Source organism: Falco cherrug, chromosome 8 (assembly GCF_023634085.1).
Source record: "Falco cherrug isolate bFalChe1 chromosome 8, bFalChe1.pri, whole genome shotgun sequence".
NCBI classification, from domain to species: Eukaryota; Metazoa; Chordata; class Aves; order Falconiformes; family Falconidae; genus Falco; species Falco cherrug.
In genome coordinates, this window is record NC_073704.1 from 37855924 (window position 1) to 37873569 (window position 17646).

Here is a 17646-nt window from a genome sequence, read left to right on the forward strand (position 1 = left end):
TGGTTTTTTTTGTTGTTGAAAGGTGAAGTACAGAAACTGCTTATTTATTTCTGTGAACTCCATCTCTAGTTTGGGTCATGATAACTTGGGGAGGGGGAGGGGGGAACGTAAACAATGAAAAAAATTGCCAGAGCTCATACCCAAAATAAGACAAACTTTCTTCCATGTACCTTCTGCTTCTGGTTTATTAACTCATATATAAAAATACAAATTACACCCCAAATCTTGTCTTTATTTTATTGGCCATAGAAATGTTCTAAAACAATGTCATTAACTGTAACTCAAGTCTCAGGAATCCTTCACAAGAACTGCAACTACCACAACACAAGAGCTGTCTGATTACGAGCAGTTTAAAAATATTTTTAATTCCTATAGAACAAAAACAAAACTTCAGACTCTAAACTTACCACCAAGTAAATTACTGTAATCAGAATGATTTACTTTAAAAAGACACAGAACTGCAGAACAGTAAATGATCTACTTTTGGGAGCCCTGCCTTTTTACCTCATCATTGCACCTGCCATTTGGCATGACTGAGTTCCAGTCTTCCTCTGCTGGCTGGGGTCCTGGCTTGAACTAATGTCCAACAGCTTATTTCTAGCTCACCTCCAGAAAGGACACAGTTCATCAGGTGTCCTACCCTCTATTCAGAGACACAAACCCAAGAGAACAAGGAGATAAAGCCAACTAAAACACAACTACTTTGGAGTGACAACAATTGTCCCCCTTTGCTCTTCAAATTCTCTCTTTGGTTTTAGAATTCTTTCGGTCCAAAACACCTCATCTCAGTTAACTGCTTTTGATCAAAATTAATCCATCAGTCAGCTATCCACCAGCTACTGGTGGAATTCTTGTAGGACTTCAGGACACCCTAAAATCTTCACTATACTGATAGAATTTAATGATGCTATTGACTCAGTTACATTTTGACCAAAATATCCTATAATGAAGAACAAATGATTAAGCATCAAAACCAAGTATCTTCATGCATTTTCTGTGAGGGTGATGAGGCAGTGGCATAGGCTGCCCAGAGAAGCTGTGGATGCCCCATCCTCAGGAGTGTTCAAGGCCAGGCTGGATGGGGCTGGGAGCAACCTGGTCTAGTGGAAGGTGTCCCTGACCACAGCAGGGAGTTGGAACTAGATGATTTTTAAGATTCCTTCCAACCCAAACCATTCTATGAATCTGGTTATTTTTGGCTACATATATTTTTTTTCAAGTAGTTATGCATTTTATTTAAATCACAGGATTAGAAAAAAAACACTTTAAAATAAACCCCCCAAAATATTCTGTGTCACACTTCAAAATATAACCTATAAAGACAGGTGCTGCTTATTATTATAGCAGGAGGCAAGAGCAGCAAAATAAGTTCTCACCAGTAACCCATGTGCAATCCACAGCAGCTTCATTTAACCTTCCCAGACCTGTCCTGTCCAGAACTCTTCTAGAAGTCTAGCATTGGTAGTAGACAAGGATCTCCAGTTAAAAAAAAAAAAAAAAGTCTGACAATGCTCTTAGTCCTCTCCCTGCTCCATCACAGGACCATAATGGATTTTGAGCAAAAGTAGAAGCACTAGATGTAAATCCTAACCTTGCCTTTATGCCAAACAGCAACACTATGGCATTAGCACAGGCTTAACAACAGATCACTCAATATAAAGGATTTTAAAAGCAGTATTAAAGCTATATGAGCTTGCACAGGATTAGTTCCACACAGGACTGTGTCTACAATTACTACTTTCAGCACTAGAGATCTGTGTCTTGTCCTGTCAATGCCATTATACAGAGGAATCATGAGTGAAGCATAAATGAGAAGTCACAAGACATGTACATTTTGTGAAAAAGTCCTCCCACAGAATTAATGCCTGCCATTCTCAATTAACACTGGTTTCAGTTGTCAGGGTACTAATTTTACAAAGCACATGGGAAACCTTCCCCAAACTATCAGGCTCGAGTCTAAAGTTTAACCATTTTCCAGATGTCAGTTCTGTGCTTGTTGCATCCACAAACAGAATTTCTAGAAAGACTTGCATCTAGCTAGTATAGCAATTAGTAACAATTAGAACAATCTCTCTCCATCTTTGACTGCACTTACTGAGCACATCCCCTCTGTATACCACAACAAATTCTCAAACCGGGCACTGAGATTCATCAAAAGCAGCTTATCCAGTGAGGTTAAACAAAAGCCTTTCTCTGGCAGAACCAAAAGAAGTTTTTTTCCTACTGAAAAGCGCTTTGCAGCTTCATGGCCCAATCAAAATATAACTCATTGTGACATGAGAAAAAAAAGATTAAAAAACAGTTTAAAAAAATAATAAACTTTTGTGTCAGTTTCTAAAGATGAAAATTTTAAGCTGTATTATAGGCTCCTACAGGAGACTGCCAACATCGCTTGTTTCAGTACAGATGACACTGGACATGCTGAAGGGTTACGCAGACTTGAAAAAGCTTGAAAAGTATTTTTAACATAACACAATAAAATCCAGAGAATGAGCATGCCTCTGGCAAAACAGCAGTATTTTTCTTTTACCTTTCTGTCGGTTCCATTCAAAAATATTCTTTCAATGTGATCATAATAGGCATCACACCAGTATAGTACATTGGCATGATAGTCCAGAGTTAACCCATTTGGCCATAGCATCTTTGATGTTACAAAAATCTGCCGACTGTAGCCATCCATCCATGCCTTCTCAATTCTTCCCACACTGTCATCTATTTCATCTTCTTCCCAGTCTGTCCAATACATCCAGCTATGAAATTATAAAAATGAACATTCAGATACCATTTTAATCATGTGAATTACATTGTAGACTTGTAGCAGCAGTTCACAACAGTATAACCACAAGACAGAGTGATTTTTACTTTTGCATATTTCTTACCACTGCTATTTCATTAATACAACTATATTTACTTTTCCTGTGTACTGGATGCTGCTGAAATGACACTTCTGTTGTTTTGCTCATATTGTAATAAATTACATAAATACCAAATGGGTTAACTAATGGGAAGGGAAAGAATTAAAAACTTATTTAATCATACCGGAATTATGATTATTTTTTTTTTTAAACCAGCAATTTTATTGACTTTGTCTAAATTCAAACTTTTAACTGTGGTGTTGGGTTGGTTTTTTTGGTTTTTTTTCATCTTTGTTTGGTGGTTTGTTTGGGGTTTTTTTGTTTGTTTTGCCAAGTCTAATTTGCCTTTATGATGCAAATCTGCTTTTTATTATGCTTTATACAATCAAAAACGGCTGCAATTCATGAATTAATTGCATTCTGTTTTATTAGCTACAGGATAACCTTGGCATTCTCTGAACTTCAGATCCCACATGAAAGCAACTAAATTACTCAAAAGAACTATTATGAGCACTCTGTCCCTCACAAAAACATTTAGAAAGATCAGCTATAAACATTATTTGAAAAATAGCCAGTAGGCAATTTAAGCATAGTTTCATGGCTTATAGTGCAGCAATGCAGATAAGCAAAACAACTATAAAAAGTAGTTACCTTTGCTACTTCAAAAAATTTAAACAAGCATTGTAGTAAGTAATCTAAAAGTTTTAGTTCAGATGAGTTCTTTGGGCCAATCTCTACTGGACATTACAGAAAACACCCCTATATTTCTCCACACACACCCCCCCCCCCCTTATTGAATTAATCTGATTATCACGTTTTGTTACAGAATTTGCTGGTGAAGACTGATTTAAACAAATCAAAATACACAACTTGAACATATACAGAACAGAGGGTAGCAAATATTCTAAGAAACACCGTACTCTTTCCCGCAGCCCTCCCCCACCTCCCCACCCCCAAAGGAAAAACAGGTTCATGGGAAGAAACACATAGAAACCTGTATGTAACCTATGGTGTCTAAACAGCATTTCACATCACATGACCCACAGTAACATCAATATGCTGAAAACATTCACTCAATAGTAGACATTTACTTTTGAAGTCAGATCTAGAATTTCAATTGTTAAGCATTAACTAAAGGAAAAACATCACACTTCTTAAATGTATCATACTTGTTAAAATTGTCACGACATAATTATTGTTTACCTGCCTCATCTTTAATTTCACCAGATTTGTGCTTCTGAAATACATTGATCCTAACCCACTTAATCTGTCTATACCTTGAAGAATAAAGTCCTGGCATTTAAAATCTGAATTTACAAAGGAATGAAAATATGAAGTGAAAAACAGTTTTTTTTGTGAAATCTGTGTAAATGATGCCAACTTTAGCTGTCCAAAATCTTATTCAAATACACTTTTATGCACAAGCATAATCTGATCAATTTGCTTCTCATCTAAGAAATCTGAAAAGACAAAGAAAAAATTGCACCATCGTTACACAGGTTTACAGATTATGCAAATTCACCTTTTTTGGTTTTTTTTCCTGTTTCTTCCAAGTCACCCACCAGAAGGTTGTTTCATTTTCTTTTAATATCTTTGTAAATATGTGCTAAGAACATCAACCAATTTTTGATCCATGAGGCTTACGAACTTCATTGTATGTTTGACTCAAACAACACCAGGTTTAATCACAGAACTAAAAAACCTGCGTGCGCCCTAAAGCTTGGGCAGAGATGCAGGTCAGTGTGGTATTTATTCTATTGGAAGACAAAATATGTTTTACAAATATTTACATGACTGCTCAACAGCAATTACTGAGCTTTTCTCCATTAACTTTTTGTCTGTACTTATTCTAGTTATCATATCAAAAGCCGAAACATGCTTACAGTACCAAACATTTACATTGATGCGCTTTAATTGCATCTGAATACGCAGGTAATGCTTCTACATTGGCTAAATCAAGACTAATATTTTTTAAATGTAATTGAAATCCCATAATAAATGCTATCCCTCAGGAAAAGCTTCCATGAGAAGTATAATCATGAAAGGCACATTATTTTATTAGAAAAGTGTTTTATATAATAGCCCTTCTCAGACAATACATCTTTATACACTATTTCCTGTGCCATGCATTTACTGAGCTGGAAAATTTAACAAAGTAATTGTAGGTATGGCTATGGTTTGTGGTCTGATTTTACAACCTTACTACCTGACCTTTATTAATTGTAGCCTTTCCATAGTCACTTCCATTCCTCAAAGGACAAACCAAAAGTGAAAACCTGATAGCGTACATACATTCCAATACTAGGAAAATGGCAATCAATCCAGCCACACTAGAATTACCTGCCTACATCACTCTCCAGTGACAATTCCCTGAATAAATGTAACGGTGAATTTTTAGGTAAACCATCACTACACCACACTAATACAATGTTCTTTTTATTATGCAGGCTATCATAATTAATTATGCTAGTAAGTAATGAAAAGTACCTGTCTCATTTAGTTTTCTAAACCAATGTGTACAAGAATATGGTTATAACTACCTTCAGAAATTGAGACTTAAAAAGAATAAAGGACAGCATCATAAAGTTCACTTAGTATTAAAAACACATACAGGTCTGACAATTCGTTTGAGAAAAAGATGAATCACATTCAGATTAACTGGACAGTATGTCTGGGCATACACAAGGGCTTCAGGCAAGAACGCTGGACAGAAATTACAGATATTACAGACTACTGTAGAATTACAGACTACTACAGGAGTCTAAAAACCCCATCCTAAGCAAAACTCAATCCCATATTTATACTATGAAGACAATCATTAAACCACATAAATTAATCTACTCCATACCCATTGACAGGATCAACAACAATTCCTCTAGGGTGTGACATATCACCCTCCAACAAAGTTTTTCTACTTTGAGCAGCTTTTTCCAGTCTGGCTACAGCAATTGTTTTCCTGTGGCCATCGTTTGTCCAATAAAGATTATTTCCAATCCAGTCCACTGCTATGCCTTCTACATTATCAAGATCTGTTGAGAGAGAGAAGATAAGACATTAGTATTATACATTTATACTAATGGATAATGTTAGAACATAAACAATGGATAATATATAGCCCATATAGCTAAACTAGATTACTTCCTTGAAGCTGAATTGTATTTGCTGCGTCTGTCAGAATTAGTCTTTGCTGAAGACACCCTAGAAAAGACAAAGACTGGTCCTAAAACTTCGTTGTGTATTAAGCCACAAGCTTTCATATGTTAACCACAGCTGGCCCAGGAAAAAATCACTATTTAACAAAACCCTACTTAATTTAAACCCTAAATAGCAGCATCACTCAAACCAAGAAGAGCTTCTGGTATCAGCTCTAGTGCTCTAAATTATCTTGTTTTTCACCAAAAAACCAAAGTTTCACTCTTATTAAAAATACCCAAAAAAAGGCATTTAATTTCCATTTGTTCCATTGTCCCCTTGACCTTGCAAAACGTAAGCAAGAATGCTACAAGAGTTATTCTCCACAGCTAAGTACATGTGCAGAGTATAGACACAGCGAGCAATAGACAGGCAAAGGGCAACGCTACCCCTGAACGTACCAAGGGCTCATGAGGCTGAAAGCGGTAGGGCTCCATCCAGAACCAAAATGAGTCAACGCTGTTCATTACACAGAGTGCGGAGATTTCCCACTTTGAGAAGTTGTAAAACAAGTCCCAGAGCAACACGTTTTCCCTCAAGATTACCCAATGCCCAGTGACATTACCTGAGTGCTGCCCTCTCCCACACGGTCCCAACTCCTTAAGTGACAGCATATGGTCTCTAAAAGGTTTTCCGTACTTTTTCATCATACCTTTTCTTTCAGAAAGACCTCAAAGTCCAAGTGCATAGGGTGCAATAATGGTGAATTTCCAGTCAGTTTCTGCCGGCCCTTGTGGCGGTGCAAAGATTGAGGCAGCCCCAGGCACCCAGGTGATCCAGGCGGCAGCGCCTCAGCTGCAGGGCGCTCCCACCCCTCATCAGGTGAGAGTGGGCCGGGGTGATGCCGAGGGGACTTAACAGCTGTGACCGCCACTTTGCTGCCCCCCCTCCCCACCTTTAAACAGGCCCTGGCAGCACAAGCACTTGTTACCTGCATTTCCCCATTCTCTGCATGATGTACTTCATTAAGCAGGACGGAGCCCCTGCTCTATGCACCCCTCCAGCAGCCAACACAGAGAGCACAGCACTGGCCCGAACTCCCCAGCTCTGCTCACACCCTGTGAAGGGGCCGTTTTCTAAGTCCAGGCAAGGGCTTGTGTCTGGCTCAGAGCACTCACTAACAGCCCTGTTAGCAGCCTATCACTGCGGCTAAACCCCCGGCTGAGCTGGGCAGGCCCAGCCCCTCAAGCAGGGCTCTGCTCCCCAGTGCCTCACAAGTGCCTGCCCTTTCCCAGTCTGCCGCCTCAGGGTGGATGGGGCCACTCACAGGCAGTGCAGCTGCCTCTCGCCCAGGGCTGAGGGAGCCGCGGCTGCTTGCTTTAGTGTCCTTGCCGAGGTCAAACTTGGCATGGCTCGCTTTACTGTTAACTGGTTTGCGAGCTGGTCATCTAGACTAAAAATATCAGTTTTACAGATATTTAGTGACAGCCTAACAGCTGTGACTCCAGCGCTGCCACTCGGCTTGAGAACTCGTGGCACCGAAGTGGTGCCTCGCTTTGTTGTGGTAAAAATGAAGGCTGGTATAGCTGAAAAGATTTAACACCCCCCCAAACTCAAAAAATAAAAGCACACTAAAAACCTAACCCTTTTTACTGCAATGCTTCTTGACAATATGTGGTGTATTACTTGTTTGTTATACTTGGATACACAATCCTACAGCACAGTTTCAATGGCAGGAATCGTTGAGGCTTGAAAAAAGGAAATTTTGTGTAATTTTTTTTCTTGTTTTTGTTAAACACTTCCTGTTCACATTAATGCCAATAATGCCATCTAGACACAAGCTTTCTGCAGATTCATTCTTCCACCAGTGCTTTACATCACTTTCTGATCAACACTGGAAGTTTTTTGAGAGATTTTATCAAAACAAATATGCAGAGACATTTTCATTGCAATGCACATCAAAAATTCACATATTACCATTTTTAAAGAAGTGCTGATGTGACAAAATCACTGATCCTACTTCAATCCTGCTTACACCAGCTACACTTGTGAAAATCTGCTAAACCCAACACAGCTGTTTACTATTTGAACTGTGCTGCCAGACATCTCAGATGTAACCCTCACCTTTCCAGACAATTTCCCATGAAGTCCTGAAGTGCTGGTTTGGGACATTTCAGGTTGTTATCAGAGTCATTTTTACTGTAACAGCATTGTGTAGTGGTGCTGTGTTGCCATAATCTAAACCTTCCCTCAGATTTGGCCACCAAGGTGCCTCCCCGTGATGCAGTCAGTAAGTACTATCAGAAAGGTCTTAGGAACATTTGTTAACTTCGGCACATTTATTTTTCTTTTGCAACATGTTACACATATTTTCCTTGGGACAAACTCTTCACCAGTAATATTTTTTACATCCCAAACACATTTACTGACTATCACTCTAATAAACTATCTCATTCCCTACAATAAATGAATTTTTTTTTTTTGTGAGACAGGAATGCAAAGCTCATTTACTGAGTCACAGCCTACATAACAATGCTGTACAGAAAACTTGCTGCTTACTATAACCTGCAGATAACATATGGTATGTCATCAACAGTACACTAAGATAAAATATGATAGTTTTACCCAATAAATGAAATACTGCGCTTTTTATACACTTGGATGCAATAACAGCATCTATAAAAGGTGCCATTACAATCTCAATAGCATTGTAACATGATAAATTACTTCATAGTGTTATTGTTGAACAATGTTTTTTAGTGATTGTAATACCACCATATTCCCTATCAAGTTAACAGAGCTAAAATGTTTTCAAATACCTTGTACTTGCAAAATGTGGTTTTTTGTTAATTTTGTATAGATATCCTTTTTAAAAAAGCAAAATGCTTTAAAATACAATAGTGAAGTATATTGATTATGATATGAACTCACACTGTATATTAAAATTTAAAAATTAAAAGTATCCCCTTATTAAGAGTGATACTTCAGGTATAATGCTTTCAATGTTTAAAAACAGCAAATTATGAGAAGTTGGTGGCTTCTGAAATTCATAGCATGACAGCCATGTAGTAATTTTTAAACTGTTTTTTCCGTTATCAGTATCCTCTGTCTGCAGGACAGCAACAGACAAACAACACAGATGAATAAAGATAAACATGCAAATGAGATTTTTTTCAACATAAAAGGAAAGACATGCTTGACAATAACATAGAGGGTAATTGAGAAATGAGTTTACTTGACTTGAAGAAATTGACAAGGTATAGATTAGTTCAGGATTCTTTCTAGCTTTAATGCTGTGTATCATGCCAAGTTTTTAATCGTTCTACCCTATCCATATTGCTTGTGTTAAATTAAACACTAATGGAGATGTATGTATATAGTATATATGTATATATATAAAACTGTGATGTATTTTACACTTCCTAGGATTTGTTTGGCTTTTTTTTTCCTTAACCCTTGAACTGCAAAGTGCAATCAACCACCTGCAGTGACATGAACAGTAACAAAAATTAAAGGTACATAACATCTCCAGCTGCCATTTTTAAACATGTAGTTCTTTGAACATGGGAGCAATTAAAGCCTGACTATCTCTGTATCTGTGTGTTCTTGGGTTTTAACTACTTAGCTGAGGAATAGTGATTTTTTTTTTCCCATTACAACTCCATTTCACAATTTCTGTGTTCATGTTGCTATGTCCAGCTGCAGAAATCAATAAAATAAGAGTGAACTTGCAAGTCAACAGTCCTTGATATCTCATGTCCCTATTTTTACAAAACTTTAGGCATTTGATTATACTTGGACCTCTGCCCTGTATATCAAATTACCTTGAAATCATTCTGAAGGTCCCAATGATACTACAGAGAGAGACAAAGAAACCCACCAAAGTATCAACTAAACCTTGTTCACGTAAGAAACTAGGTCTAAATTTAGTAAATAGTCATAGGTGTAGACATGACACAACATCCTGTAAGAAACAGCGTGAGAAGGTTATGGAAAAAAACAAGTGGCATATGCTGAGAGGTTTCCAAAATGGTTTTAAAATTTTTATGCTATTTCAGATACACCTAAACATCACTATATTTTTGGGGAAATATTTTTCCCTGTGATCTAAAAAGCCTGAAGGAAGCAATGGTGTCAAAAAATCACTCTCCAGATGGGAGGATATGAAACAACAGTATGATGAAGTACCTAACCCAGCAGCTACTTAGTCTGACACGAATCATCCAAAGTACAAAACAGCTGTGTATTAGTCAGAGTGGGTGAGATCAGTGCCAGCAGCTCAGCCAGGTTCCCCAGGCTGATGGATACTGTCAGTTTTATTTGTTGTCTCTCAGTGTCTTTGCTCATTCCTTTACAAAGGCAATGTCAGAGTCAGCTGGAACTCTCTGAAAGTGGGAGAGTGGCTTTTGGTCCTGGAATGATCAGGTTATGTGGAGAAGAGAAGCGCAAAATATGGTAGGGAAAAGAAGAGAGCATCTCACCAAGGATCTGGGAGCCCAGGCTTCACAAAGGAAGACTGTTCAACAGAACAGGCAATAAAGACAAGTTTCAGGAGTGAAAGGGCCCTTTAGGGCTCAGAGGAATCTCAGCAGATTTTGCTCAACTCAGGAAAACAATGACATGACTAAAATCAAGCTTGAGGACAACGAGTGATTTGTCCAAAAAAACAATTTTATTTTTAACCTGTCTGACCAAGACATTTAGAGTTAAACACAGTTTTTATAGCAGTAAGACCAGCTTTTTAATGAAAATGTTTGTTGTTTTTTATCTTTGCCTTGGGAGATGAAACAGTCAAAATATGGACTATCTTCATATCATTTGCAAAACTATTACACTAGAATGCTAGATACTGCCTAAAATATACAAGCATATTGCTCCAAATCTGTTTAGTTTAGCCTAATAGCTACTGTAGCTGAGCTACCATGCCTTCTGCAGCAATTTCAGAGCACCTGTTTCTAAACCAAATACAGTCTAATTAAAAAAAAAAAAAAAAAAAGGACTCATGGTAATTATATATTAAATATATCAGAACGTTTTAAAATAAAGGAGGATTGTACAGCAAAACCATACAAAGACATTTTACAATCTTTTTGTGAAGTTATGGTTTAAAGTTCACTTTTATTTAACTATCTAAAAGCTTTAAATGCCTTCCTTACTCTTTAGGTGGGCCTCACATCAAGTAGTAAACAGGAACTGTAAACTGGAAATACTACCAGAATTTTAAAATCAACAGTAGTGTTATGTGGGCTCCAAATATACTGAATATAGATACAAGGTTTTTAAAAACTCATATTTCTTGAGTCAACAATTTGCCACATTGGTTATAAGTATGCAAGAGATTATAAGCACAACGTATAATTTGGTAAAGAGGGGCCTAGCTCATTAATGTCAGTTAGATCAAGTGCACTAACAGAGCCTAAAATACTGGATTAACATGAGAACAGGGGAAAAAAATAATTATTCAATATACCAACCTGCTAAACAGCTTCCAAAGATATTTACAGACTTACTTTGACCGTATTTAAGCAAAACGTTAGCCCGTGACCATGTCTGCTAATATTTACAAGTGAATAATAGAACATTTTAAGGCTCTTAGCAACCCCAAACCACGTAAGGGGGCTAAAGACAAGCAAAAAAACCCCACAGAATTCATTCTACTCCAACTGAATGATATCTAAATCTCTTTAAAAATGTCTGGATTGTTCCATTTTTTTATTTAAAAAACTGAATTCAGCTGCAAGTTTGAAACCTTAATTATAGCAATTTCTGTTGCTGGTGAAAATACACTATTGCAGTTGTGCCACCAACTGTAGGCTGGGCCATGCTGTGGGCTGTCAAATAGTTATCAATACTACACAGCAGTTTGTTTCCTGAAGTGAAGAATAAGAAATCACAGCTGAAACTATATGGGAAATCAAACTCCAGCAGTGTTAGGTGCTCAGCGTTCTCAATTCCCAGTCAACAGCTTGTAGGATCAGGCTCTCATGTAGGCAAACCGTAATTATCTGAGTTACGCTGTTGTTTTGAGCTAGCATATCTTCTTGTAAAACTGGATAGTCAAAAAAATGACAACTTCTAGTCTGAGACCTGACACCTACCACAGATAGAGTTCCTTAGCAGCATGCTGTTCAGAGCGAATATTAAACCTCCTCCTGACACACCTGATTTTCTCTAGTAGCCATCCACCAAGGAACCATTTAATCTGTCCCTGCTGAGTTCTTGAGAGTTGACAAGAATGAAAGCTGAGGTGGTATGGCTGGAGGACATATTAATTTTTGAAACCATGAAAAATAGATTAACAAGTGTTCTTTAAACACACTTTAAAGTTATGAAACTACACCAAGTTCTAACTAACAATGTAAGCTCCTGGGAAAGGAGTGGGTAGAGAATGAAAGTGAAATTTTTTTGGTCTTTGTAAGTATTAGGACCACCAATAATACATCATCGGATAATCCGTAACTCTTTTGGTATTGCACTGATAATTTGCTATGTTGTACTTATAAAGAGTATAAATTCCAGTTAAACATTTTTTAAAAGAGTGCCTTCCATTTGCTGGTTTGGTATACAAAGTTTGTTTGTGTTGACATGTTTGCTTAGTCTAACCCTAACCTGATCAACACCTTTCAGCAAGGATGCTCCTTGGTTTATTTATAATGTTTAAATCAACATACTGTCTGCTCCTTTCTCTACTTCACATTTGGATTACTTTGTTGAAAAATGAAATGTGTGTTGTTCAGTAAAAGAAAGTTAGCATTGGAAGTTCTGTGATGTATATTATCCATTTCCATATTTGCAGTGAAATGAAGAATTACCAGATTGACAGCTGGGTATTCATTATTTACCCAGACAGCTGCCTTTTATTAAGTAATCACCAAAACAGGGTAAAGAGCCATCTATTGCTTGCAACTACTGCTGAAGGGATTTGTGCAGACGCTGAAGTCTGCAGAGAGACCTTATATGAGAACACCACCATATCGCTGCAAACTAGAGATAACTTCTCTGCGGCAACTGAATTAAAACATAGGTTATGAATGTCAGGGAATGAAAATCCCTGTGCTAAATCAAAGGTATTTTAGTTACTTTCACTGTCTCGAGCTTGGGTTCACAAGTACAGTTATTAAGCTCTCCGAAGGACAAGATGAATATTCATACTACTTATTTTCTTGAGGACTAGAAAACAATTACTGCAGAATGGATTTCAGCTGAAGTAGTTACCTCCTGCTGAAGCAGCCTGTCATGAAAAGAGTCCATAAAAGAGAAAGAAATACGGGTTGACAGATTGGAAGTTTTATCACTGAAATAGCATTTAGTATGGCAACATAAGATTCTAGAACTGAGAGACTCTCTGAATTGTGGTGGGAGAGGTGGAAACTAGAGAACTGCTGGTATTTTCTCTCATTGGTATAATAAATAGTACAAACATCTAAATTAAGGTTCTAAAATATGTTTAGGTCTTCCTGTTTCTTCCACATATACCATGGAAAATGCATCAGGAAAGACAATACTTTTTTTCTAATGAGTTTGCAACTACTAAAGAAAGTCTCACTCTGCCAAAATAGTTGCATAAGCTCCAGAACCCACATTGTGATGCAGGTTGGAGTGAAAGAAGTTTTAAGAAGTCCACAACCACACAGGATGGCTCAGCAAATGACTACAAAGAGCTACATTATTGATCTATTGTATCTAACTACTGAAAGAATAGTGGAGACATAGGAACTCACTGGGGGGATATAAGCTTAAATGGACAAGATAATAATTCTCCACAGAGCAACTTGACCAAACTACATTTCTGTACTCAGGAAGAATAAACAGTAAGTTGTAAAAAAAGAAACATCTCCAACTTTGTTCAAGGTCTAGTTTGGGTCTGTTTTCCATGAGAGATTACAAATAAGGCTTTAAATTATCTGTAAATGTCAATTCAGCTTCTCCTTAGTAAAATACTCTGAATGTCGCTACCAGTTAGCATTGCCTACCATCTTTGAGGATTGTTTCTCGCTCTGTGCCATCAATCTTCTGTCGCCCAATGAGGAAACTAGTAGTATCAGCAAAGTAAATGTAATTGGTTTCGGCATGGAAGTCCAGAGCACGAGGATTGACCAAGTTTTCTATAGGGATCATGTATTCATCAGATACTTTGGTATTCAGGTCCATTCCCCGTATTATTCCTGGGCGTCCCTTCCCATAAAAAAGAAACAATTCATTCTTTGGTCCTGCAAAAGAAAGATTACAAACATAAACAACTGATGCTGCCTAATCTTCTTTACAGTACATAATGTCACTGTTTAATTAACTGGCACAATCAGTGGGGGAGCAGGAATATTATTCAATACCAAAAATTAAACTTTCATATATTCTGAAGGTATCTAAACTCAAGAAATCTAGCTAATTGCATTACCTTAATTAAAATACAAATTACTTTAGTGAACTGCTTATATCTAATTATTTTTCTGTGTAAAAGTTCACACTGAAAAGCAATGGTAGAACACAGAATAACTTTGCATCTACTGTGATGTGGACATATATATCTTTGTAGACACGCAGTTTTACAATTCATTAGGATCTATCAGGGTAATGGAGACCATGACTTTAGTAATCATTAAATTTAACAAGACCATAAACTCCAGCAAATATGAACCACCATATTTTTCACCTGAAGATTCTCAGAAACAACCAAGACAAAAGATTACTGTACATTTCATTCAAATGGGAAGGAATACAACAACGCACACTATTCTTTCAGACTGAGATACAAAACATACATACCGATATTTCCTATTTCTCAGGATATTTTTACATTTTAATTAGGTAGGTTAATTACTGAATAATAACTGAATTACTGAAAAATAACTGAAACTTAGTAAAGTGATTTTCTTTCATTTAAGATACTTATAAATAACCTTAGATACTTAATAGTATCAATATACCTCTTAAAATTCTCTAAAATATATACTTCTGCTATTGCCTCTCTGGATTTTTTGTTGGCATTGTTAGTGAAGACCATATGAGGTTTGACTGAAGTCAAATCTATCCATCTACCAGCATCCATCAAAGTATCTAATTGCATGCTTTTTGTCTGAACTAAACCAATGCTATTTGATCAAGACACCAGACATAGATAGGTGTTCCCTAAAACCTTCAGAACTGTCTGGTTCGCTGTAGGTGACCAACAGATTGTGTATATCTAATGCTCGGAATAACTGTAGTAATACAAATGAAAATTGCTTACACAAAGTACTATGAGAAAAAACCTTGCTTGAGTTATTTACGTGAATGTTCTGCTTCTGAGTTACAAGTTGATTGTATGGGTAGAAATGGGATGTAACAAAGTATTTAACAGCATTTCAGTACCTATGTGCTGTAAGAATGCACAGTATATAAAGAAAGACGTAAGAGTAATTAACATAAAACTTGTGATAATTTTAAGAATTCTTTAAAGAGCATCCCAGCTGTAATTTGTCACTTCTATGAACTAAGCCAAATCAAATCATTTTAAGAGAATGAAAGGAGTACATGAACAAAGTGTCAGGTACGTGTTGCAAACCAATTTTACCCAAAAGCAGCCCATGTGATTTTTATTGATATCAATAAACATGTTAAATAAAACCCAGAACTATGCCCTGGAATATTAGTAGCTAACAAACCCTTTGATTTAAATAACATACTTTTGCATGACCTGCCATCACTCCCCAAGATGAAGCCAGTCCTGCAGCGACAAGTCCGTGCTTTGTAGTTGCTGCTGAGCAGACAGATGTGGGAACATCCCCCCGGCATTCCATATGGGTCCACTTCACATGCATGGCTTCTGACTAGGGTGGATGAAAACCAGTACAATTCAAATCCATTTAAAGCAAGATAATTATATGCATCAGCATGTAGAAAGTTTAGATAGGAAAGAAAGGGAACATGTGTCACAATAAATCTTTCGGCAGAATATAATTACAAAGGAAGGTGTTTTATTAAAATTGTAGCCAAAACAGACAAGGAATCTAAAGGGCCATCTTGTGGCTATCAAGCCATACCCATCATTGTGTGCGATCACCCCTTTTTGAATAAAGTTCTGCACAGCATTAGCCAGGCACCACTTCCCTGGGGTAGCTGACACTTTTGCCCTTTTTTTATTTGTTGCTTTGATTCATTTGGTTGATTGGTTGGGTTTTTTGAGAACAGAGAGAATCCCATGCCAACACAGTTTGCTATTCATTCAGCTCCATTAGACAGCACGTTTCTGGGGCAGATACCTGTGCAGAAACTGAAGAACAGAATGAGCCTTGCCGCATTTTTCTGTATTTGTACAGCTGGGAGATAAATCCAGCTGAAGAAACCAAATAATTCCTTTCGTTTTGGAATTTTTTTCATTTTTTTTTTTCATATTTTGAAATGTGTGCTTCTAAATTAGCAGATTAATATATCAAAATCATTTTTTAAACTCTTCAATGTAAACCTGATGAGAAAACAAAATCTACCTGGCTATCCTAAATTTACTAAGCTTGCTTACAACAGGCCAACAGTATTTTAGCTCAGAAAAAATGGTTTCCTCTTCTTTCTCCCTTGCCTCAAGCTTTTTTTTTTAGTTTTTTTTTAGTTTGGTTTGTTTTTTTTTAAAAAAAAAAAGTAATGAAGTGGTTTAAGGTTGATACTGTTAAAGGAATACAGAAACTCTACCAAACTCAAGACAGCTTTTACAGTGAACCTTGACAAGCAACAAACGTGTCCATTCAAAACAAAAGAAGTAGCAGAGTGGAAAAGGGCAAGAGGAGCAGAGTAATCACAGGATGTAATAAAAGATTACACTGTGCTCATGTCTCTCCTCTACTCAACCTCTCTGACTCCCTCAGGGTTACAAGAGGGGGAAAAGAGTCTTTGCAGCGTCCTTCAGGAACTGACATCTGCAAATCAATGCCCTCAGCTATAAGGTGAAAATTAGTTCACCCAGGCTTCATCAATGTAGAGTTCGCTCCCACTTCAGAAACTTCTCTAAAAGCAGTCAGTCTGTTTAATAACATTGACGTCGATCACCAGAATAGATGCATTAGCTTTTCTGTCTAAGCAGTCATGGTAACAATTTATTGCTCAGAAGTATCAAAAAAGTCCCCACAAAGTATTGCTGTAAACATTTCAGATATTGCTATCTTTGCACAAAGTTCCCACAAATAACACTGCTGTTCTGAACGCAGAAAGTATGCAATCAGAGACATGATTAGTCACAAGATGATTGTGGACCTCAGATTCATAGAATCATGAAGGTTGGAAAAGACCTTTGAGATCATCCAAGTCCAACCCTTAACCCAGGACTGGCAAGGCCACCACTAAACCACGACACTACCCACCACTTCTATGCGGTTTGTAAATACCTCTGGGGATGATGATTCCACTGCCTCCCTGGGCAGCCTGTGCCAGTGCCTGACCCTTGCTATTTTATAAAAAATTCTAAGACTATAAAAAGCTTTTCATTCTAAATGAAAATGAAGATTCCTTTCAGAGATGGCAAAGATGATATTTATACAAACCAAGGAGAACTTAACAGCAGTTTCCTCTCTCACCAATTTTGCTGGCAGTTTGGCAAGCTAGCTGCTCACATCTCTGGGCTTTTTTGGCAAACCTGAAGATGGGACCACTCTTGAGGTTATATAAGTCTGTCTGAAAAGCAGGCCCAGAGAAA

The 17646-nt window shown here is 37.3% G+C and overlaps 1 protein-coding gene across 1 annotated transcript in view; it reads right to left on the minus strand.

Annotated features, from left to right (window-relative positions):
* The window catches only part of LRP1B (LDL receptor related protein 1B), a 470805-nt gene that overhangs the window by 284957 nt on the left and 168202 nt on the right, over positions 1 to 17646 (minus strand). Inside the window, exons 8-11 of the mRNA XM_027815297.2 lie at positions 15650 to 15793; positions 13961 to 14197; positions 5704 to 5884; positions 2531 to 2750 (exon numbers count right to left, since the gene is read on the minus strand). Of these exons, the coding sequence (XP_027671098.2) occupies positions 2531 to 2750; positions 5704 to 5884; positions 13961 to 14197; positions 15650 to 15793 (782 nt within the window). The remainder of the gene's footprint in view (positions 1 to 2530; positions 2751 to 5703; positions 5885 to 13960; positions 14198 to 15649; positions 15794 to 17646) is intronic.